This window comes from Podarcis raffonei, chromosome 2, assembly GCF_027172205.1.
Source record: "Podarcis raffonei isolate rPodRaf1 chromosome 2, rPodRaf1.pri, whole genome shotgun sequence".
NCBI classification, from domain to species: Eukaryota; Metazoa; Chordata; class Lepidosauria; order Squamata; family Lacertidae; genus Podarcis; species Podarcis raffonei.
The window spans coordinates 118,771,855-118,796,529 of NC_070603.1; the positions used below are offsets into that span (position 1 = coordinate 118,771,855).

Sequence of the window (24,675 nt, forward strand, 5' to 3'; positions counted from 1 at the left end):
GCGTCAGCTTTCTAAGGCAATACCAGGACGTGAAAACGGGCAGCGGCGTCTCAAAAACTATGATCTAGTAATCCCCAACAATGGCTCCCCTAAGACGCTGTCGCGGTCTTGGTGTACTAACAGCACTGCGAACCTGTGGGATAGGGTAAAAGTCCAAGTCCTTTTAGCAGGAATTTCACCGATAATCACCCAGAATAAACAATTTATTTGAGGGGCGATTGTATGGGGGGGGCGGGGGGAGATCCCAGTAACCCGAAATCTGAAATGAATGTGATGAGAATTAAACGATCTCGTAAGGCGACTCGGCTTACCCCCGGCCAGCTCCAGGAAAGGCGGGCAACTCCTCGCTCAGCTTCCGTAGGAAACGGAAACAAAATGAGCCTCCAGCCCATCTGGTTGAAAGTGCCCTAACCCCCCTGGATTTCCCCAGCCGCTCTGTGCTGCTTAACGTTCTGGAATAACGTTCAGAGCTACTACCCACCCAGTGCAATGGCTCTCCCAGCAGAGTTAGAACAGGGAGGGAGGAACAAAACAAAGAGAAGGAAGAATAGAAAAGGGAAGTTGGTCCTTGGAGAATACATTCAATATTGATCAGAGATGGGGACCAGTTTCATCATTTGCATTACGGGCTCAGAGGTGGACACTGCAACCCTCACCAAGTTCCCAAACTTTTCTAGGGCAGGGGGAATTTGTCACCCTCCAGATGGACTCCAACTCCCATCAGCTCTGGCAGCCAGCATGCCATGTGGTCAGGGATGATGGGAGTTGGGGGTACAGCAACATCTGAAAGGCGAGAGGTTCCCCTTGCTCTGTTGCAGCAGAAAGCAGCATTGCCACAGATGCTTTGCCTGTGCTTGCTGAGCCCCAACCACCAGCAGTTTGCCGTTGGGGCTCGCAAAGGGCTGCACAGCAGGTGCCAACGATCAGGCAATGGGCAGGGGCCTGCAAACCTCCTGCTGGCCTATCTACAACGCCTCCTGTCTGGGCCGGAGGTTCCCCATTGCTGGTTTGCTGGTTCTCGCCTGAGAAACACGCATTTCAAAATCAGTTGAAGTAAATTCCCGTGAAGAGAGAAAGCTGGATCCTGTATCTATTTATATATAAAAATATCAGAAGCTGAAAGCCATAGAAAAAAAGGGGTGTCGAGCGGCAAAAGCTATGTAATCGTGTCCTCAGACACAACCCCCCAGTGGGGGAACTCTGCAGCTTAGGGATGTCAGAGAGAAAACCCTCTTCGGAGCCACCGCCCTCCACTCAAAAACCTCTGAGGGTGTGGAGCTACCAAGGGCCCCCCCCCCTCTGTCAAGGTCAGCACCCAAAGGAGGAAGCCCCTTCAGATATCATTTCCTCGCCCTGTGGAGGTTTCTATGCCATGTGGGTTTTCTCATGTTTCATCAGGAGCCACTGTTGGCTGAATCGCCTCCAGCAGTGGGAGCACCTGTAGGGCTTCTCTCCCGTGTGAGTCCTCTCGTGCCGCACGAGGTCCGAGCGCTCGAAGAAGGTTTTCCCGCACGCCGAGCACTTGTGGGGCTTCTCGCCCGTGTGCTTCTTCTTGTGCTTAATGAGGTTCCAGCTGTACACGAAGCTCTTCCCGCACGTGGAGCAGGGGTATGGCTTCTCCCCGTCATGCGTCCTCTCATGCTTGAGGAGCAGCGAGTTGCGGCTGAAGCACTTTGCGCAGGCCGAGCACTGGAAGGGCTTCTTCTCGAAGTGTGTGGCCCTCATGTGGGCGATCTCGCAGAAGGCTTTCCCGCAGAAAGAGCACATGCGCGACTTCTCAGGTCTCAGAAGAGGGCTCTCCCCGGCGTCCTGAACCTGTCCCCCGCCATTTTGGGTTCTTTCAAGTTGGCCACGCCTGGAGTCTTTGCCAAAACCTCCCTCTGGAATGGCGCAGGGCTGTTCTTTAGGCCTTGAGAGGCGTTTGCCAAGGGCCTCGTCTGCCACGCCAGGAACGGATCCTCCTGCCCGATTCCTCTGGCGGTTTCTTTGCTGCCTCTTTGGGGCATGTTGGCTCCTGCCCGTTTTGCCCACCTCCTCAGCCAGGGAAACAGTCACAGTTGCTCTCCCGTGGAACGCCTCAGGCTCAGAAGACTCCAGAATTTTCTCTCCACCTTTGCTCAGCTGCACATAGCCTTTCAGAATGAAAAAAAAAAAGGTGGTGGTGGGGAACCAAATTAAAAGAACTGACAGCAGAATATATATTTTTTATTCCACTTTTTTTTAGCATCTTGGTTTATTAGGAATATCGGCCTATGATCCTGGGTCCTTCAAATCTTTTCCTGGTTTTGGAATTAAGATAATTATCGATTGTTCCCACGATGGAGGGATCCTTTCACCCTCTATTACTGAATTATATAATACTTTTATTTTAGGAATCAATATATTTTTTAATACTTTATTCTTTTCCCAATACATCTGCTCCTGGGGCTTTCCCCCCTTTTAGCTTCCCTATAACTTTCTCTATTTCTTTTTCTGAAATTGGTTGTTCCATAATCTCTCTATCTCTACTTTCTGGTTTTATCTTCCAGTGTGTCTCGATATATTCTTTCATCTTCCCCATAGAATTGTTACCTGCTGAATATAACTCTTGGGAGAACTCCTGAAATACTCTCAACTTACCTTTCATCAAATTATTTATTCCACCTCTAACCTCACTCCCAAAGGAGACCACGGCCACAAACACATCAGTGATCAAACATCACAATTAAAAAAAAGAAAATCTTCCACTATATATTTCAGTAAGTTTTGTCTGGACACTTCTTAAAATATTGAAGCTAAATTTCGCACAATGGTTCCTGGAATCCAGGAGCAGGAGAAATTAGGCTTACCCAGCACCCCAGAACCCAGATCCTGCTTGGTTTTCTTCATCTCCACAGGGCTGGAGGGAGATGGTTCAGTCTTCACAGAGCACACCACCACCTCCTCAAACTTTGCCAGCTCCTGAAAAAGAAACAAGGATCCTTTTTTTTAAGAGCAGGGAGACAGGACTATATGCTGAGGTATAAGTACCAGAAAGGGATGCGGGTAGTGCTGTGGTCTAAACCACAGAGCCTAGGGCTTGCTGATCAGAAGGCCGGTGGTTCGAATCCCCGCGACGGGGTGAGCTCCTGTTGCTCGGTCCCAGCTCCTGTCAACCTAGCAGTTCGAAAGCACTTCAAAGTGCAAGTAGATAAATAGGTACCGCTCCAGCAGGAAGGTAAACGGCGTTTCCTTGCGCTGCTCTGGTTCACCAGAAGCAGCTTAGTCATGCTGGCCACATGACCCGGAAGCTGTACGCTGGCTCCCTCGGCCAGTAAAACGAGATGAGCGCCGCAACCTCAGAGTTGTCTGCGACTGGACCTAACGGTCAGGGGTCCCTTTACCTTTACAATTACAGTGGTACCTTGGGTTACATACACTTCAGGTTACATACGCTTCAGGTTACAGACTCCGCTAACCCAGAAATAGTGCTTCAGGTTAAGAACTTTGCTTCAGGATGAGAACAGAAATCGTGCTCCAGTGGCACAGCGGCAGCAGGAGGCCCCATTAGCTAAAGTTGTGCTTCAGGTTAAGAACAGTTTCAGGTTAAGAATGGACCTCCAGAACGAATTAAGTACTTAAACCGAGGTACCACTGTACCAGATGGGTGGACTTTGTTTTTGTTTTTTTAACAGCACATTCTTTTTAGTTACAGGAACAGTCTACTCTAATCTAGCTCTGAAATGCCTACTCTGACTGGCAGTGGCTCTGCAGGGTTCCAGAGGGGATCAGTGCTCTAGAACTGAGCTACCATGAATACACTGGTGGCCAAAATTGTGGAAACCCTTTGGAAGAAGTGTATTTCCAAGGTTTGATGGCTTATAACACCACTTTTTTGGGGGGAGTAATACCAAAATATTATATATCAATGGAAAGATAATTTAATGAAGAATGTAATGCAATTACTTTTATGAAGAATTATTTATTATTTATTACAACAGCAGTCATAAAGAAGAAATGTGAAACACATAGAAAAAACGAGATATACAAAAATTCTCATGCTCATTGGCTACATTCAAATGAAGGAAAGCTACTGCATATCAACCTAAGCAAGTTGTGCTTCCTTTTTCTGGTTATTTGGCTATAACGTTTGATAGAATACAGATAATTGAACAAACTTTGTTGCATTACATTCTTCATTAAATTATCTTTCCACTGATATATAATTTTATGGTATTACTCATAAAAAGTGGTGTTATGAGCCATCAAACCTTGGAAATACACTTCTTCCAAAAGGTTCCCACAGTTTTGGCCGCTAGTATAGATAACCTTTATAGGTATAAAAAAGTTATTTAAACCTCCAGTTCTCAAAGTGGTTTAGCAGTCTAGCCCTCTTCCCAGTGAACTATGGGAATTGTAGTTCTGTGAGGCAAATATGGGTCCTGCCCAACAACTTTCGGCACCCCTAATAAACTACAGCCCCCAGAATTCTTTGGGGGGAACCAGGACTGTTTAAAGTGGTACTAAAGCACTTTAAACATATGGTTTGAATTGTGTCAGAGCTACCTTCGCCCTAGCTGGTGCCAACTGAAATTTAGGAGAGGCGGCCAAGAGGCGCAGAGCTCACTTGGTTTCCTGTTTCCCTCTAGCTTCCTGTCTCGCCCCACAGATGTTGATGGACCAGAGGGTTAGCAAATAGTCAGACAAGAGGGAGCTGCAGTCCAATGACAGCTGGAGACCCAACGGTTGAAGGACATTTATTCCATATACAACACGGTTGGGGGACCTCAGCCTTGAGGGATATATAGCTGTCAATCAAGTCCAACATTCTGAGAGAGGAATAACTGCCTCTATGTGGCAGGCAGTTTTGTCAGTTGGTCGGTTGCTGCAAGGAGTGTTAACTGGTAACTGCTTGGATGAAGTCTTCTCATGACTCACTACTACAGTGGTACCTCGGATTTAGAACTTAATTCGTTCCAGAGGTCCATTCTTAACCTGAAACTGTTCTTAACCTGAAGCACCACTTTAGCTAATGGGGCTTCCTGCTGCCGCCGCGCCACAATTTCTGTTCTCATCCTGAAGCAAAGTTCTTAACCCGAGGTACTATTTCTGGGTTAGCGGAGTCTGTAACCTGAAGCGTCTGTAACCTGAAGTGTATGTAACCCGAGGTACCACTATATATAGTTTATCTGTTATGTAACCTAAGCCTGCCTTCAGGAACAACTCTGTAAACCTGAATGAATCTGATATTAAGTAAAGGTAAAGGTAAAGGGACCCCTGACCATTAAGTCCAGTCACGGACGACTCTGGGGTTGAGGTGCTCATCTCGCTTTAGTGGCCAAGGGAGCCGGCGTACAGCTTCCGGGTCATGTGGCCAGCATGACTAAGCTGCTTCTGGCAAACCAGAGCAGCGCACGGAAACACCATTTACCTTCCTGCCGGAGCAGTACCTATTTATCTACTTGCACTTTTGGTGTGCTTTTGAACTGCTAGGTTGGCAGGAGCTGGGATCGAGCAACGGGAGCTCACCCCGTCGTGGGGATTCAAACCACCAACCTTCTGATCGGCAAGCCCTAGGCTCTGTGGTTTAACCCACAGCACCACCCACATCCCTGGATAGTACAATAGTTTATGTTAATATGATTCAGATTCACGTGTGTTTTCTTTAAGAGGGACAGAAAGGGATTCAACCAGGAAGGCATAATTATTGATAGGACTCAAATGAGTTAGCAACCCGCTTGTCACTGCAGAAACTCAAACAGGGGATCGTTTAAGCTCTGCTAAATTATATAAACATTCCCACAAGCCTGTGGCCCCCCAGGTCTCTCAACTTGGCCCTTGGGACTCTTCTCAGACCATATCCTCTCCTATGTTTTCCCCTTCCTGGATGAAATGCGTCCTTCAACTGCAACACTCTCTCTTGCTTGTCTGGTTGTATGTGTAGGAACCTTTGATTCTGGCATAGCTGACTTGCAGCTTCTTATACAAACAAGCATGTGGCCCCCCAGAAGGGAATGTGGCCCTTAGGCCATCAATGGTCCCCACCGCTTACTGTTTGTATAGGGATGAAACACTCTCACCTGCACTTCCCATCTCTTGGTCTGCTGCTGCCTCAGGAGGAAGTCCTCGGCCAGGGCCACCGCCTGGGAACAGGTCTCTGGGCCGCACTCCCTCACCCAGCTCTGGATCTCCGGCGGAAGGACGGTCAGGAACTGCTCCAGGATCAGCAGCTCCAGGATCTGCTCCTTGGTGTGCCTCTCCACCTTCAGCCACCGGGAGCAAAGCTCCTGCAGCCGGGTGTAGGCACCTCTGGGCCCTTCAGCCTCCTGGTAGCAGAAGCCCCGGAAGTGTTGACGCAGTTTCTCTCTACCGATGGCGTCCCTTTGCAAGATGGCCGCCTTCACTTTCCCATAATCCTCTCTGTCTCCGGCCTCCAGCCCACTGAAGGCCTGCTCGGCTTCTCCCCTGAGGGCCGGCAGGAGTCGGGCCACCCACTCCACCTTGGGCCACCGGCAGGCTTGGGCCACTTGCTCGAAAGAGGCGAAGAAGGCCGTGGCGTCGTCCCAGGGGGTGGGCTCCTCCAGCTGTGGTGCCCAGCCTAACTGAGAAACCTCCACTTTCTTCAGGAAGTCCTGCCACTGGGTTTCCCAGCGCTGCAGCTGCCCCTCGCTCGGTTCCTCCTTGATCCGAACTTCCGGTATTCTCTGCAGATCTTCTCCGATGATCACAGCCTGGAGGACGTCAGGAGCTTCTCCGACACTTTGCAAGACAGCCTTTTGCCTACGACTCGCTTGCTCCTCCATCTCATCCCAGAGTTAAACTCTTGTATAGAAGCTTCTCTAGGTTAAAACCAAAATATATACAATATTGGCTGTTGTGGCTGCTTTGGCGGAAGGCAAGGAGCCCCATTGTAGGTGCGGCCTTTGCAAGATGGCTGCCTTCGCGTTCCCATAATCCTCTCAGAATCCCAGAGCCAGTGGGAGAAGGAGACAACTAATTTTGATTTTTTAAAAAAAATCCCATCCCATCATCTTCCTGTTGAATTCTGGGGAAGGGATACAGCTTAACGACAGAGCAAAGCAGACGCTGTACCATTGAGAGGCAGCCCTTCCCCACGGCTTAGAGCACGGGTAGGCAAACTAAGGCCTGGGGACCGGATCCGGCCCAATCACCTTCTAAATCCAGCCCATGGACGGTCCAGAATCAGCGTGTTTTTAAAGAGTAGAATGTGCTTTTATTTAAAATGCATCTCTGGGATATTTGTGGGACATAGGAATTCATTCACCCCCCCAAAAAAAATATTGTCCGGCCCCCCATAAGGTCTGAGGGACAGTGGACCAGCCTCCTGCTGAAAAAGTTTGCTAATCCCTGGCTTAGAAGTTTGACCCACCATGCAGCCCCTGGTCCCACGGAAAAAGAATCAGCCGCAATATCTCTGGAGACCCCAGAGCCAGGATCCTTTTCCTACAAAGGCTGGATCAACAAACCCTTTATCAGGGCATAAGTGTCCAGGCATATGGAAGACTCGAGACTAGTTGTTCACACAGAACGTGCCTGACCTAGAGAGGCAAAAGTTGACCCACCTACCCAAAGACGTGAGCCATCAGCCGGCTTGGGAGAAACCCAGAGGTTCACAAAAGTAGGGGAAGATCTTCCCCAAACTATCTCAATAGAGACTGAGCATTCAGAGTGGCCATGAAACACTGAGGGGGCGGGGAAGAGTAAAACCACAAGCGGAAGGCGGAACGGAATAGAGTATCCTGGAATGGGTGAGCTGAGGGTGTGTGCGCACCATACTCTTAAAGCACATTTAAAGTGCAGTTCCTGTCCACCAAAGAAATTTATCCTAACTTTCTACCCCCGGAAAGTATCGAAGCAACTTAAGGAACTTAGAAAGTTGACACCAGTCTTAAATCTCTTTTTCATCTACTGTCGTTTTAACTTTTTGAACATCTTACGTTACCGCTATACATTTTCCTCGGCGGAAATTTTATCGTTTCATCTTTAATGCAAAACGCTTTGAGGCTGTTGGTTTTTACAATCATGAAATAAATAAATAAAAATAAAAAGAGAAAATCAATTAAAGGCCAAAAAAAGAGGGTAGGAACCCAAACATGCAATACAGCGTGCTTAAAATGCTGGCGCCACCCGCTCACAGGAGCGGAGTATCCTCAGGGCTCAGGGAAACCCCAAGATTTGCAGAAGTAGGGGGAGAATTTAAGGGGGGAACCCCCCCAAAAAAAACAGCCCAGGAGAACTGAGCATGCTCAGTAGCCTTGGAATGCTGGCAGTGTTGCGGAGGGTGGAATGGAGTGCGGGAAAGAATCCTTGACCAACGAAGGCGCTGCCTTGCTGTGAAGGGAGTCACAGTTTAGAAGCAGAGAAGGTCCTGGGTTCTAATTCTAGGAGAGACACCCTCCCTCCTACCTAAAACCCTGGACTGCTGGTCAGTGCAGGCAGCCTTGAGCTTGATAGACCAATGGTTTGACTCAATTATAAAACAGCTTCCAATGTGTGTCTGTGTGTGTGTTTGGGGATGTGTCTCCTCATGGAACCAGACCCAGTGCTTTTTTTCCTGGGGGTACGCATACCCCCTAAACATTTGGTGAATCTAAGTTTGGCCTCATTCAGGGGCAGTATTTCACTATGAGTAGGAAAATGAGAGTACCCCTAGACATGTTTTTAAGGAAAAATCACTGACCAGATCTATTCCCCCCCCCCCATTTCCCTGCATTGCAAAAACAAACAACACCTCCACCTTCCCGAAAAGAAAAGCGTTACTGCGGGGAGGATCCATTCTCTGATGTGGAAGGAAATGAGCGCGAGAGATTTTGCTGGGGTCAGAGTTAGACCTCCCGGGATCAAAGCACCGGGGCTGGAGATGCGTTGCCTTCCCCCAACCCCCCCAAAAGTCACTTCCTCTTCTTCTGTCCCCCCACCTTTGGAGATCTGCCTCTGCCCTCTTGCAACTTACCTCTTCACGCACTGAGATCTTTTTTCCCTTCCTTCCTCCTCCTGTTTTTGGTTGGTTTTTTGGTTTTTTTGCTGCAGGCGAATTCAAAACCAAACCCCACCCCCAACAGGGAAAAAACCTCGAGTGTTTTCCATCCAGCCAAAAAAAACACACAAAAACACAGCACTTTATTTGGCCCCTCTAGCAAACCAAGCACTCGGTCACTTTAACCCTTTGATGCATTTGCAGACGGTCTGATAAGCATGTTTCCCTTTTACGGGGTGGGGAGCTCGAGGGCCGTATTCCCTTGTGGGCAGCCTTCCGGGGGCCACATGCCAATGGTGGGCGGGGCCTGGGGCAAGAGAGGACTGGGGAATGAATGAAAACTTCACCTCTCGACTGGTAGGCTACTTTCAACGGTGGCTGGTGCCCGCTGGGGCTGGTAGGGCGGAAGCCGAGGAGCCCAACAGTAGGTGGCGCCAGAGAGGCAGTGGCAGGCAGAGCCAACCAATTCTAGGGTTGCCCCCATCCTCCTACCTGCTGAATTCCGCAAGGGGCAACACTGAGAGGAGGAAAGCGACAGACAGCAGTTCTCTTTGGCTTGGTTGCAAGGAAGAAGGCAGGCAGGTGGGGGCCACCTGGCACTGGTGGGGCAGTGCCCCATTTGCCCTCGTGGACCAGCATCTCCACAGAGGGGTGCAGTCTGGGAAGAGTCCTGAGGATCAGAGAGGACTGGAGGGCCAAATTTGCCTTCAGGGACTGAAGACCCACCCACCCACCCATCCCAGCATGACATAAAAGTGCTTATTTCATTATTATTATTTTTAAAAGTTCTAATCTAGATAAAAGCACAAACGGTGACATAAAAAAAGGAATGGAAAATAGAGAAAACGAGGGAAAAGAGAAAGAAGTAATGGGAGAAAAAGAAGAAAGAAATGAAAATAAAGAGCTTGCAATTCCATGTCTATCAGCTATTTGTAAACTCATCCATGCCTAACAAAACCACTTTCTATAAACCAACATGATATTCACTGCTTCCTTCCTTTTTAAAAGCTCAAGAAAAAGGGAGGGCAGAGACCAAGCCTCCCTTTCATGCTCCACGGTCTGGCCAGAAAGTTAAGGCCTGGCTGCGGTTACTCAGTGTAGTCTGTTCACTCCAGGCATTTGATGGCGGAATAATATTCCTCTTGGCAATCCCGTGCTCAGTAGTAATCTAACCTTGAGGTTACGAGAGCATCGGCAACAGTAGTTAGGCTATCCCACTGGACCATCTGTTCAATCCAGTCAGCCCATAGGAACACCAATTTGTCCCAAAAGCTTTTGTTACAATCTGAGCATGTATACCAGGGTTGGCAAACGTTTTCAAGCCCAGGGGCCAAGTTCCTTGGCAACCTTCCAAGGGCCACATTCTGGCATTGGGTGGGGACAGAGGCAAAAGAAAGTAGATCAGCAAATGCCCATGCTGCCTAGGAATGGGAGGGTAATTTTGGCACAAACAGCCTCTACATCTTTCCTCCAGACCAGCAAGAGACGCTGACAGATTTTAAGGACACTTCCTGTCCGGGGGGGGGGGGGGGAGAAATCAGTTTGTGAAACTCAGCCAGGGAGGAGTAGCAGGAGTGTGGCATGGGGAAAACTTCAAGAACCAGGTAGAGAGACCTGGAGAGCTGTATTTTGTTTCCAGGCCTTGGGTGCCTCACCTCTGAGGTAGAAAAATAATAATTTATTTCTTTGCCCCAGTGACTCTGGGCGGCTCCCAACAGAATATAAAAACACAACAAAACATCAAACATTAAGAACTTCCCTAAACAGGGCTGCCTTCAGATGTCTTCTAAAAGTCAGGTAGTTGTTTATTTCCTTGACATCTAAAGGGAAGGCGTTCCACAAGGCAGGTGCCACTACCGAGAAGGCCTTCTGCCTGGTTCCCTGTAGCTTAACTTCTCGCAGTGAGGGAACCGCCAGAAGGCCCTCGGAGCTGGACCTCAGTGTCCAGGCTGAACGATGTGGGTGGAGATGCTCCTTCAGGTATACAGAGCAGAAGCATAGTTCCTTTCCCCGTGTGGATTTTCTGGTGCGAAGCCAGACAGTCCCCCCGGCTGAAGCTCTTCCCGCACTCGGAGCATTGGTATGGTTTGTCCCCTGTGTGGAGTCTCTGGTGCCTCAGAAGGTCCGAGTTCTGGCTGAAGCTCTTCTCGCACTCCAAGCACTTGTAGGGCTTCTCCCTCGTGTGGATCCTCTGGTGCCGAGTGAGGCTGGACTGAGCGCTCAAGCTGATGCCGCAGTCGGCACAGCTGAACGGCTTCTGCCTTGTGTGCATCCTCAAATGCCGGCTAAGAATCGATTTGTGGAGGAAAGTTTTGCTGCAGTTTGAGCAATTGTAGAGTTTTCCCCGCCTGTGGATTCTCTGATGTGAAATCAGGTTCGATTTGTGGTTGAAGCTCTTTCCACAGTCCAGGCATTTATATGGCACTTCCCCATCACGGTGTCTTTGATGCTGAGCCAAGCTTTTTCCAACCCTCAAGTTTTTATTTGGTTTCTCCTGGGTGGGAGCACAGAGGCACTTGGCGCTTCTCGTTTCTCTGTGTTTTTCCTGCCGGGTTGGGATTTCTTTCAGGTCCATGCCCTGACAAGTAGCAGGTTTAGCCTTACCCTCCGCCTGAGCCTCCCCCTCCTGCATCTCTGAATCACTTTGATCCTGGAGTTTCTCTTTACATCCTAATGACGTCCCACATATTTCGGTCTCGTCCTCAATCTCCCGCAAGCTGCTTTCTGGAATAAACAGGTAAGCCAGAATTAAATGCTATGAATTGGTGCCTGTGTAAGAAAAACAAAAGGTATAAGAAAAAAAAATAATTTAAATGGGGTTGAAATGTAAGGTTCTGCACTTAGGCAGGAATAACCAGCTGCACAAATATAAGATGGGAGGCACTCGGCTTACTAGTAAAGGTAAAGGGACATCTGACCATTAGGTCCAGTAGTGGCCAACTCAGGGGTTGCGGCACTCATCTCGCTTTATTGGCCGAGGAAGCCAGTGTACAGCTTCCGGGTCATGTGGCCAGCATGACTAAGCTGCTTCTGGTGAACCAGAGCAGCACACGGAAACGCCATTTACCTTCCCGCTGGAGCGGTACCTATTTATCTGACATGCTTTCAAACTGCTAGGTTGGCAGGAGCAGGGACCGAGCAACAGGAGCTCACTCTGTTGCGGGGATTCAAACCGCCGACCTTCTGATTGGCAAGTCCTAGGCTCTGTAGTTTAACCCACAGCAAACCCCCTCCCCGTGTCCCTTCGGCTTACTCTAGTAGTACATGTCAAAAAGACCCAGAGGTCTTGGTGGACCACAAGCTTAACATGAGTGAACAGTGTGCTGCAGCAACAAAAAACTAATGCTATTCTAGGCTGCATCAACAGCTTGTGCATGTTACTTTCCTCAATATATACATTTTAATGCATAGTTTACATTAGTTATATGCATTTCTGTACACATTACAGACCCTCAAAGTGTCCCTGTTTTCCAGGGACAGTCCCAAATTTACAGAAGCCACCTCGGTTTCTGATTTGATCCTGGAATGTCCCGCTTTTCATTAGGACATCCTTATTTTTGTCAGAGAAATGTTGGAAGGTATGTAGTTACGCAACTCTTGCACCAAGGACATAAGTAACTATACGGTGGTACTTCGGGTTAAGAACTTAATTCGTTCTAGAGGTCTGTTCTTAACCTGATACTGTTCTTAACCTGGAGCACCACTTTAGTTAATGGGGCCTCCCGCTGCCACTGCTGCGTGATTTCTCTTCTCATCCTGAAGCAAAGTTCTTAACCCGAGGTAATATTTCTGGGTTAGCAGAGTCTGTAACCTGAAGCAAATATAACCTGAAGCATATGTAACCCAAGGTACCACTGTACAACCTTTAGAAGACATCTGAAGGCAGCCCTGTATAGAGAAGTTTTTTAAAAAATGTTTAATGTTCTATTTTGTTTTTATATATGTTGGAAGCCACCCAGAGTGGCTGGGCAACCCAGTCAGATGGGCGGGGTATTAATAATAATAATAATAATAATAATAATAATAATAATGGAATAGGACGTCCCTATTTTCATTGGAGAGATGTTGGAGGGTATGACATTACCTGGCTGGAGTCAGGGGCTTATTCTGCCCCCAGACAGTGGAAATAGGTGCTAGCCATCGTGGCTAGTAGCGTAGAACCTCTGATCTTGGAGCAGCAATTTGGGGTGAAATAAAATATTGGGGTGAAATATTGAATAAAATATTGTGGGGGCCCAGGTAAGCCTCGCCTTGCATAATCGATCACATGATGCAGTGCACACACACCGTTTGAATGGGAATGCCCATCAACTATGTGGACGCCCTCAAATATTTTATTGTGCGGGCCGAAGTGGCCCTGGAGCATAGGAGTTTGCTCCTATGTGGGGTGGGGTTCCATCAGCACGTCGCCCCCACAAGGGTACCCCACAATTCTCTCTCAGCAAAATAGCACCTACCTGCTAATCCCTCTCCTCCCTCACTGCTTTGAGCAAAGGGATCTTCGCTTTCTTCCAGCCAGGAAATGAGGTTTGGTTTGGGGATCAGAGATCCTCCTGCAGGGGGAAAGAAGAGACATCACCATCAATACATTTTTATTTTTGTCCTGCCCTTCCTCCAAGAAGCTGGGGCTACAATACACGGCCCTCCCCTGTTTTTATCTTCACAACAACTCATTGAGGTAAGTAAGGCAGGCTGGACCGGCGAACTTCATGGCTAGGTAAGGATTCAAAGTGGGGTCAACCTGGTATTGGGCTCCATATGCATTTCCTACAACCTTACGTTCCCATTTCTGGAAGGGATCCGGCTCAGGGGTAGAACATTTACTTTGCATGCAGAAGCTCCTGGGTTCAACCCCTGGCTTTTCCAGGGAGGGCTGGGAACACCCCCTGCTGGAATTCTGGAGAGCTGCTGCCAGTCAGTGTACAGAATACTGGTCTAGGTTGGCCAATGGTCTCTGGCTATCACAGAGTGAGTCAGTAGTAAATCACACAGTTCCAAGTTGGAGTTAACTATTAGCAAAAACACAATCTTTGCAGACTTGGCTGCGTGTCAGGCCTAATAAGCACAGCAGCTTATTTCCTGTAGCTCTTATTCCATGAAATCAGTTGCTGAGATTATAGGTCCCTGCCTCCCCACAGCCATCTAAGTCCCCTCCTCTCCTGTGCTTTTCCCTAGCAACCCGAGACTATGCCTGAGTGAAGCCTGTGAAGCCCATTTCAGCCCTCTTCTGGTTCCGGGAGATGGGGAGAATTGAATTTTTCACAGCAGGAGGGGGAAATTCCCATGACTCTTCACCAGCCTGACTCATCTCTGCCTCTTGGGCTTCTTCCTCCCCTGCTTCAGCTTCTACCATGACTTGACATTTTCATCCCCCCGAAAGTTTTTGAGTTTCGGCTGAAATGAGGCTGCATTTTAACGCTGTATTTTAATCTTGTTTTTTAAGTTGTATTTCAAGCAATTGTTTTATATCTGGTGTTAGCCACCCTGAACCCGGTCTTGGCTGGGGAGGGCGGGGTATAAATAAATATTATTATTATTATTATTATTATTATTATTATTATTATTATTATTACTACCTTTGTTTCTGGACTTCTCTCTGCCACAGACTTTCCCAGCTTACCCTGCCCTGTTACTTCTTCAGCTTCCGACACAGCCTCTTCCCCGTCTTCTCCCTCTGACCACTCATCGTTGTCCCACGACACATCCCTGGCCTCTGAGCCTTCTTCCCTGCGGGGTTCCCCAGCCGGTTTCTCCCACCATTCCTCTGCGCCCAACCATCCCATGACATTGGCTCTGTATAAGGGCAGCTTGCATCTTAAAAAGCAGAGACATCACCTTGCCAACAAAGGTCCGTATAGTTAAAGCTATGGTTTTCCCAGTAGTGATGTATGGAAGTGAGAGCTGGACCATCAAGAAGGCTGATCGCCAAATAATTGATGCTTTTGAATTATGGTGCTTGAGGAGACTCTTGAGAGTCCCATGGACTGCAAGAAGAGCAAACGCATCCATTCTTAAGGAAATCAGCCCTGAGTGCTCACTGGAAGGACAGATCGTGAAGCTGAGGCTCCAATACTTTGGCCACCTCATGAGAAGAGAAGACTCCCTGGAGAAGACCCTGATGTTGGGAAAGATGGAGGGCACAAGGAGAAGGGGACAACAGATGACGAGATGGTTCGACAGTGTTCTTGAAGCTACCAGCATGAGTTTGACCAAATTCGGGAGGCAGTGGAAGACAGGAGTGCCTGGCGTGCTCTGGTCCAGGGGGTCACGAAGAGTCGGACACGACTAAACGACTAAACGACAACAACAAGGGCAGCTTTCGATGTCCCCGTGTTCATTTCTTACCTGCCTGGACTGTGGTTTCCCTGGGGGCCTCGTGACCTTCCCTACAAGGAGCGGCTCCAACAGCTCCCTCCACTGGGTGGGTTTCCTGCTGACACCTTGCTCCATCCTGACTTGCCAAGACATTTTCAGGCTCACAACACAGAGGAAGTTCCTCTTCCACTTTCCAGGTCAACGTCCCCTGCGGTCCCACCAGTTCCGAACTGCCTGGTACATATTTCTCCTCCTCCTCATCTGTGGTCATCCGCTCTTTTCCTACTGGAAAAATAACGAGATAATTCCAAACAATTCCGATTTATTGAGCATCACCCCCCTCAAAAATGAAGAATCCTCCCTACTCAACAGGCTGGCATCTCCATCTTCTTGCTTGGTTTCTACATACAGATGTTTCTCCTTCATGGGAGGTGGAGCCCAGCGTCCCTCAGAAAAGCTCACAGCTGCCTCTTCTGAGGTGACCTGTAAGGACGGAAAGGGGTGCTTTCAGGGTACAGTGACAGTTCTGAGAGGTGGCAAATAATAATAATAATAATAATAATAATAATAATAATAATAATAATAATAATAATTTATTTGTACCCCGCCCATCTGGCTGGGTTTCCCCAGCCACTCTGGGCGGCTTCCACAGAAACCAAAAATACACTAAAATGTCACAGATTAAAAACTTCCCTGAACAGGGCTGCCTGAACAGGGCAAAGGAATGTTGTGCTATCAGTGGCTTCTAGTAGCCACAATGGCTATGGTCTACCTCGGCTAATAGGTCCATACACAACACAAAACACTGTTGCTGTATGTAGGTTTTATTTTACAGTGGTGCCCCGCAAGACGAATGCCTCGCAAGACGAAAAACCCGCTAGACGAAAGGGTTTTCCGTTTTTCGATGCGCTTCGCAAGACGATTTTCCCTATGGGCTTGCTTCGCAAGACGGAAACGCCTTGCGATTTTTTTCGCTCCCCCCCCTTTTTCTAAGCCGCTAAGCCGCTAATAGCCTTTTAGCCGCTAAGCCGCTAATAGCCTTTTAGCCGCTAAGCCGCTAAGCCTTTAATAGCCGCTAAGCCGCTAATAGCCTTTTAGCTGCTAAGCCGCTAAGCCTTTAATAGCCGCTAAGCCGCTAAACCGCTAATAGCGCTAATCCACTAAGCGGGTTGCTTCGCAAGACGAAAAAACCGCTAGACAAAGAGACTCGCGGAACGGATTATTTTCGTCTTGCGAGGCACCACTGTATTTGTTTTTTATCTTATATTTTGGAAATGCACATCCAGTGTTTTTTCCCTTTAAATCTTTTGGGGGCGCCCAAGAGAGTGAGGCCCTAAGCTATAGCTTGATTAGCTTATATGTAAATCCGTCACTGCTGTCAGGCCTGGCATTGGCATTGTCAGGAGTTCAGCCTACACTCGAGTAGGACTCTGGCAGAGACACATGCCCGACTGGCACGTTCCCTCCCTCCTGGTCGATTGTTCGGGAGCTTCATAAGCTTTCTTCAGCCCAAACATCACAGCGACCGATGCCAACCAACACTGGCATACTTAGAGATCCGCAGAGTTTGCACAACTTGCGCGTGGCAGACCTCAGCAGCTCAGCATTTTGGCTAATCTACTTTATTTACATATAAACACACACGGAGCACTGCAACATGGCTCCCACTCTCTCTAGCATCAGACAGCAAAGAGAGAAAGAACAAAGGACCATAGTCCCACTTCAGGAAACACAGTAACACAAACATCCTGTCTTTGTCACTTCCCACTCTGTGGAGTCAAAACACACACCGTCATGTGATAGACAAAAATCCCCTGACTACAATCATAGATCAGGAATTCTAACAGGCACAGGCCTGCAATAAAACAATAAATCACCCGTGGCTAAAGAAGTTAGATCTTTATTCAAGAAAACACACCACAGGCCTAGTGGTCTCAGCAACTCTTTCTAGGTTTTGCCCCACGAAGCAGCTGCGAGGGTCCCTGCCTTCCCTCTCTCAGGCTTCCCCTGGCTGTATGTGCAGAAACCTTTGACTTTGGCATGGCTCACTTGTAGCTTCTGGTACAAAGGTGCCTCTTTTGCCCTCCCCCCCCCACAAGAATGTGGCCCCCCCCAGAAAAGAATGTGGCCCTCAAACCAAAAATGCCCCCCCATACTCCCTGTTGTACAAGGTTGAAACACTCTCACCTGCTCTTCCTTGGCCTCCTGCTGCCTCAGGAGGAACCCCTCGGCCAGGGCCACCGCCTGGGAGCAGGTCTCCGGGCCGCAATTCCTCACCCTGCTCTGGATCTCCGGCGGAAGGACGGTCAGGAACTGCTCCAGGATCAGCTGCTCCAGGATCTGCTCCTTGGTGTGCCTCTCCGGCTTCAGCCACCGGGAGCAAAGCTCCTGCAGCCGGGTGTAGGCCCCTCTGGGCCCCTCGGCCTCCTGGTAGCGGAAGCCCCGGAAGCGTTGGCGCAGCTTCTCCCTTCCGATGGCATCCCCTCGCAAGATGGCCGCCTTCACTTCCCCATAATCCTCTCTGTCTCCAGCCTCCAGGCTTCGAAAGGCCCGCTCGGCTTCTCCGCTGAGGGCCGGCTGGAGGCGGGCCGCCCACTCTTCCTGGGGCCACCGGCAGGCTTCGGCCACTTGCTCAAAGGAGGTGAGGAAGGCCTTCGTGTCCACCCAGGGGGTGGGCTCCTCTGGCACCTGTGGGGCCCCCCGGCCCAAGTGAGGGGCCTCCACTGTTCCTAGGAACGTCTGCCATTGGGCTTCCCAATGCTGGGTCAAGGCTTCTTCCGGCTCCTCCTTCACCTGATGCAAGACTGACCTTCTGAGGATCTCCCCGGTACTCCCAGAATGCACCGCTCCCTCCATGCCCATCTTGCAACCTACGATGCCCAAGTATGGGGCTTTTCCTGTTCCTTCTGACGCCTCGCCTTGTGTGCAACCTGCAGGGTCCTGCTCTTCGATTTTCATCCTTGGGTGAAGTCACAAATGTGGGGCTGGACTGAAGAAAACACTAGAATAAACAACCGGTACCTGAAGACATAGGCACAAAGCTTTTACCTGCATAAAAAAAGAAGAAAAACCAGAATCAGGGAGAATCAGGGCCAGCATTCTGGGAGGTCAGCCACCCTCCACTCTCTTTGGCAACGGTGCCAAGTGACAGCAGTGATATATGACTGAGGGGGGCTACATAGCTGTCAACTTTTTCCTTTTTTTAAGGGAAATTCCTTTATTCCGAGTAGGATTCCTCGCAAGAAAAGGGGAAAGTTGACAGCTATGGGGGGCTGCCACTGTTATGTCAGGGGCATTGTGGGAAATTAAAATACAGTGGTACCTCGCAAGATGAATGCCTCGCAAGACGGAAAACTCGCAAGAAGAAAGAGTTTTCTGTTTTTCGAGGTGCTTCGCCAGACGTATTTCCCTATGGGCTTGCTTCGCAAGACGAAAGCCCATAGGGAAATCTCCGGGGACAGCGGGGAAGCGCAGCGCGTCTTCCCCGCTGTCCTCGGACCTCCTCCGAAGGCTGGCGGTGGGGCGGAGAGCCCTTCTCCGCCCTACCGCCTTGGAAGGGGAGAACTGCCTTGTACACCACCTTGGGGGGGGGGGAAGCAGTGGGCTAAAAATAAATGCAATAAGCAAAACAAACTGATAAAATAGTGTTGCATTATTGTCCTCCAGAAAGGGCACTCTTGCGCTAGCTAGAGCACAAATAAAGTAGGACGAAAAAGTAGACTGGGGTTTTCGGAAATCGACAGGACATGGACCGAGTATCATCATCATCATCATTTATTTTATTTCTATCCCACAAGTATCATCATCATTTATTTATTTTTGTTTTGTTTTCTCCCGTCCCCTATTATGTTTTTATTGTAATTTTACTGGTGTTAGCCACTCTGAGCCCGGCTCTGGCAGGGGAGGGCAGGGTTTAAATAATAATAATAATAATAATAATAATAATAATAATAATAATAATAATATTTTATTTCTAAATATTCCTCCGCAACAGCCCTGTGAGGTAGGCAAAGCTGAGCGCCAGCCACTGGCCCAAGGTCACCCCAGTGACCTTCAAGGCAGAGTGTCAGGATCTGAACCCAGGTCTCTAACCAGGACACCACGCTGGGAGCGAAGAGGCGCCTTCGCCCCGAAACTTTGGCAGGCGCCAAGAGTAGCTAACAGGAGTGAAAGCTGGGCTGGCGTCTCACCGCCCAGATACCTTCGGGGGCGCAAATCATAATGAATGCGCAAGAAGAATAAAAAGCAGAGGAAGGGGCGCTTCGGGATTTGGAGGAAGGGTCTCCCGACGCCGTCTCCCTCCTACATTTCCCTTTTCTAAATGAATCTCTCCCGCCCCACAACTCTCACCTTTTCAATGCACCAAGATCGCTTCCCTCTTCCTTCAAGTTTATGCAGCGGACTTTAAATGCAAAGCCAAACCGGGGAAGGAGGCGCCACTGGTGTGTTTTTTATTTTTTTATTCTTCCTCCTAGGTTTGATTATCTTTTCTAGGAAAGAAACGCTCTCTCAATTTAACCCTTTTAAACACTTGCATATGCGCACACACACACACACACACACACACACACACACACCATAGCTGTCAATTTACAGATTTGAAAATAAGGGACCAGCAGCCTCGAAAATAAGGGCTCAGCAGCCAAAATAAGGGATTTTGATTAGCTTGTACATAAATCCGGCACTGATGGAGCCATGCTGCTTTGGCTGCCACTGACTGTCTTTTGCAGGGGGTTGGACTAGATGATCCTAAGGGTCTACAGCTCCCACCAAAGAAGAGGGGCAGACAAAACTGATGAACGACGTCGAGATGGCAAAGCTTACAGGCAGAACTGGAAACCAGGAAGAGGACCTCTTTCATAAAGAATGGGGAAAGCTTATAATTTGGTTGAAAAGCTATTGTCAAGAGTTACATACATTGGTAGGACTGACAGAAAACTTGTAGTAAAAATTTGAGCTATGGATGGACAAATGATTTATAAAAATAGAGTTATGAAAGGGATGCAGAGGGGGAAATCACTACATTAAGATGCTGCACTGGTTGGAGGGGATGCTAAGCAGCACGTCGGGGCTGCTGTCGTCCTGGCGCGAGGAGTTCCATCGGCCCTTCCCCGCCCGGAGAGAGAGGGAGGGAGACAGACTCTCGCCCATGCAGCCCGTGAGCCCGGCATGAGGCAGTTGCCTCGCCCTTCTGCGTCCCTCCCCATCCCCTCCTCTTCCTCCTCCCGCAGGCCGCCTCCTCAGCCGCTGCCGCCACTGCTGCCTCCGGCTTCCCCTGGCAGCGCGTCAGACGTCTCGCAAGAGAGGGGCTGCCTGCCCGCCCGCTGCCACCCGTCTCCTCACGACACGCCCGAGGGGGAAAAGGGAGAGACGGAGGACCCCGAGCTGCTGCTTGCCTCCCGAGCCAGGCGAGCATGAAACCCGGGAAATTTAAGGGACATCGTCAATAAGGGACAGCAGCGGGACACGGCGCTGGGATAAGAGGGTTCCCCGCCAAATATGGGACGGTTGACAGCTATGACACACACACACACACAAAATGTGCTTTATGCAGCATGCTCATTCATTACAAGATTTTCAGAAAGAATTTAAAAATTAAAATAAAAACATTTCCCAAGCATTCGATAATTGAAAGAGGCTGTTGCTGCCTGGCAAGCTTGAAATTATTCTCTATGGTGTGTATGGGACTTGCCATTCTTCTTCTTCTTCTTCTTCTTCTTCTTCTTCTTCTTCTGTTTTATTGAATTTGTTAGTCACTTTATCAAGTGATTGATAGCTTTTTTGTGAAGACTATACAATGTCCAGACTCTTTATAATGTATTTACTTTCCTAAACATATAAGTGAGAAGAATATATTTATAATCTCATGCTTTTTCAAACATGGGTACGTTATCCCTTGAACTGTAGATTGAAGCAGACCCTCCAAGTTTCTCTATTTTCCAGGGACAGTCCCAGATTTACAGAAGTTTCTGATTTGATCCCGGAATGTTCTGCTTTTCCTTAGAACGTCCCTATTTGCATCGAAAAAATATTGGAGGGTATGGAGTTAGGTAATCCCAGAACCAAGGAGATTATTATCATTGGTGGTGTTGTTGATCATGTTGTTGTTGTTAATTGAATCTATATATACCGCCCTATACCCGCAGGTCTCAGGGTGGTTCGCAGGATAAAATCAGAATATAAAATTAGTAACTACACAACCTTTAGAAGACATCTGAAGGCAGCTCTGTATAGGAAAGTTTTTTTATGTTTCATGTTTTCATGTGTGTTGGAAGCCAAACAACGGGAGCTCACCCCGTCACGGGGATTCGAACCGCCGACCTTCTGATCAGCAAGCCCTAGGCTCAATAGGACATCCCTATTTTCATCGGAGAAATGTTGGAGGGTATGCTGAAGTCTTCTTTGACGTATAAACAAAACTGTATTGAGACTTAATCAGGTCTTACAGTTTCTTATGAAAGGTTTCTCTCTGTTCCTTACAGGGAGCTCCTGCGCAGGTTTCTCACTATTAGCATTTAGGGATCTTCCTCTGTCTGTTTCCCTTCAGACAGATCACACTGACACAACACTGCCCTCGGCAGCATCCGGAGAAGCCTCTCTCAGCAGCCCTTCTCTCCATCACACACAGAGAGAGAGAAATCAGAAAGGCAGGGAAAAAACGACAGTTACTGGAATAACAGTCACAACCAAATGTAATGCCTCTCTCATGTGATTCATAGTCAGCCAATCATATGAGAGCTACTGCCAGGGGGCAGGGGAACCATGTTAAAAGTGCACAGTGATTTAACATAAGCAAACATTCCCATTTCAGGAAATTAAGTCATTATCCTTAACAACCCCCACATACATTAAAACCAAGAAGAGAAATACATTTAAAAAATCTCACCCACATTTAAAAGACTACATATGAGAAAAAGGAAGCAGAAGTAGATGTTTTTCTATAACTCTCTAGATTTCTCCATAATCCAGCGCATGTTTGCAATTTGGTCTCTGGTTCCTCTGCCTCTTCTAAATCCAGCTTGCACTTCTGGGAGTTCTCGGTCCACATACCGCTTAAGCCTGCCTTGTAGAATTTTAAGCATAACCTTGCTAGCGTGTGAAATGAGTGCAATTGTGCGGTAGTTGGAGCATTCTTTAGCACTGCCCTTCTTTGGGATTGGGATGTAGACTGATCTTCTCCAGTCCTCTGGCCACTGCTGAGTTTTCCAAATTTGCTGGCATATTGAGTGTAGCACCTTAACAGCATCACATTTTAAAATTTTAAATAGTTCAGCTGGAATACCATCACTTCCACTGGCCTTGTTATTTGCAGTGCTTTCTAAGGCCCATTTGACTTCACTCTCCGGGATGTCTGACTCAAGGTCAGCAACCACACTACCTGGGGTGTACGAGACATCCATATCTTTCTGGTATAATTCCTCTGTGTATTCTTGCCACCTCTTCTTGATGTCTTCTGCTTCTGTTAGGTCCTTACCACTTTTGTCCTTTATTATGGTAATCTTTGTACGAATAATAAACATTAATAATAAAAAAAAACATAAACACACACACAATGAGCTGAGAAGGAGCAGAGTCTTGCATCCCTTTAAGCGTCTTCCTCAGATCAGGAATTGCTCTTCCACATTCCCAAACCTCTAAAGAGCTGGCTGTGTTGACATTGTGGTGGTGGAAAGGCACTCTGTTCATGCCCAGAGGTTATGAAGAGCTGTGTTTTCCGAATGGCTTTGGGGCCTTTCGGACTGGTGGGTTTTGTTGTGTGGTTGTGTTCTGCAACCCATGCGTGACCTAGGCCACATTCACACCATTCACACCACACATTTATCGTGCCTTGATACCACTTTAAACAATCACGGCTCCCCCTCAAGAGTTTGGGGATCTGCAGTTTATTAAGGGTGCTGAGAGATGTTAGGAGACCCCAGTACTTCCCTCACAGAGCTAGATTTCCCAGAGTGGTTCAACAAAATTTTCCTCTTTACAGGGAGAAGTGATCTACAGGAGGGGCTCTGTTGCAACTTCCAAAGATTTCAAAAGCCCACTCTGAAGTAACTCAGAACAGGGCTTTTATTTTGGCTACCCCTGTACTGTGGAATAATAATAATAATAATAATAATAATAATAATTTTTTATTTGTACCTCGCCCATCTGGCTGTCTTTCCCCAGCCACTCTGGGCGGCTTCCAACAAAGACCAAAAATACACTAAAATTGTATCTGCACTTTCCCAAAAGAAATGAAGACATTTTTGCTCTTACAGTCTTTGTTCCTATAGCTAGATAAATGGGTATTTTCATAGAATCATAGAACTGTAAAGTTGGAAGGGACCCCACAGGTCATCTAGTCCAACCCTCTGCAAGGCAGGAATTTCAAGTGTCACAGGTATCTGGGTTTTAACGGTTTTTTGAAATGATTCTGTTGCTTTTGTGTTTTTAACTGTTTTCAAGTTATCTTATTTGCAAATCGCCTTGAGGCGGTGGTTTAGAAGGTGATAATAATAATAATAATAATAATAATAATAATAATAATAATTTATATCCCACCCTCCCCAGCCAAAGCTGGGCTCAGAGCAGCTAACAACAATAAATCTAAATCTAAAATCAATTCATTCTAAAATCAATTCAAAATCAAATTAATGGCAACCATTGGGCTAGAGTTCTATGAGGATTACCAAAGGAGGGGGTCAGGCTGTGCCTTGGCCAAAGGCCTGGTGGAACAGCTCTGTCTTGCAGGCCCTGCGGAAAGATGTCAAGTCCCGCAGGGCCCTAGTCTCTTGTGACAGAGCGCTCCACCAGATCGGAGCCACAGCCGAAAAAGCCCTGGCTCTAGTTGAGGCCAGCCTAACCTCTCTGTGGCCTGGGACCTCCAAGATGTTTTTGTTTGAAGACCGTAAGGTCCTCTGTGGGACATACCAGGAGAGGCGGTCCCATAGGTACGAGGGTCCTAGGCCGTATAGGGCTTTAAAGGTTAAAACCAGCACCTTAAACCTGATCCTGTACTCCACCGGGTGAATGTGATCCCGCGGCGAGAACCCGTAAGGAGTCTCGCCGCAGCATTCTGCACCTGCTGGAGTTTCTGGGTCAGTCTCAAGGGCAATGTGTATTATTATATAATAATACACATTTTCGGACACACTGCTTTGTTGGAGAACTGTGCAGCAAAATTTAGAGAAGTGCAGATTTTGAAAGATGTTTTCTGTGTTTCGTATGCCTGTGGGGTAACTTCACCTTTAAAGTATGAATTGAATCAGATGTCTCCTGTATCTCTAGCTGTATACAAGGTCTGGGATCGGAAGTCACCTGCCTCCGTGTGTGCCAGTCACTGGGGAACAGAAGGGAAAGTGAGCCCCTGCGCATGTTCCACTTTTGAGCTTCCTGTTGACATCTGGCTGGAACCAGGAAGTTGGGCTTGA

General features: G+C 48.1%; 2 protein-coding genes across 2 annotated transcripts; both read right to left on the minus strand.

The window, feature by feature from the left end:
• Window positions 1-1,324: 1,324 nt before the first annotated feature.
• LOC128409242 (zinc finger and SCAN domain-containing protein 23-like) lies at window positions 1,325-9,670 on the minus strand. The gene is made up of 4 exons (XM_053379559.1): window positions 8,933-9,670; window positions 6,039-6,797; window positions 2,829-2,940; window positions 1,325-2,132 (listed from the first exon to the last, which is right to left on the minus strand). Exons 2-4 carry the CDS (start codon window positions 6,759-6,761, stop codon window positions 1,366-1,368), a joined length of 1,602 nt encoding a protein of 533 aa, XP_053235534.1. The 5' UTR covers window positions 6,762-6,797; window positions 8,933-9,670; the 3' UTR covers window positions 1,325-1,365.
• Window positions 9,133-19,828, minus strand: LOC128408801 (zinc finger and SCAN domain-containing protein 30-like). Its single transcript, XM_053378822.1, has 7 exons — window positions 19,622-19,828; window positions 17,459-18,319; window positions 15,637-15,754; window positions 15,302-15,556; window positions 13,414-13,509; window positions 10,943-11,680; window positions 9,133-9,263 (listed from the first exon to the last, which is right to left on the minus strand). Exons 2-7 carry the CDS (start codon window positions 18,227-18,229, stop codon window positions 9,133-9,135), a joined length of 2,109 nt encoding a protein of 702 aa, XP_053234797.1. The 5' UTR covers window positions 18,230-18,319; window positions 19,622-19,828.
• Between the last annotated feature and the right edge of the window lie 4,847 nt (window positions 19,829-24,675).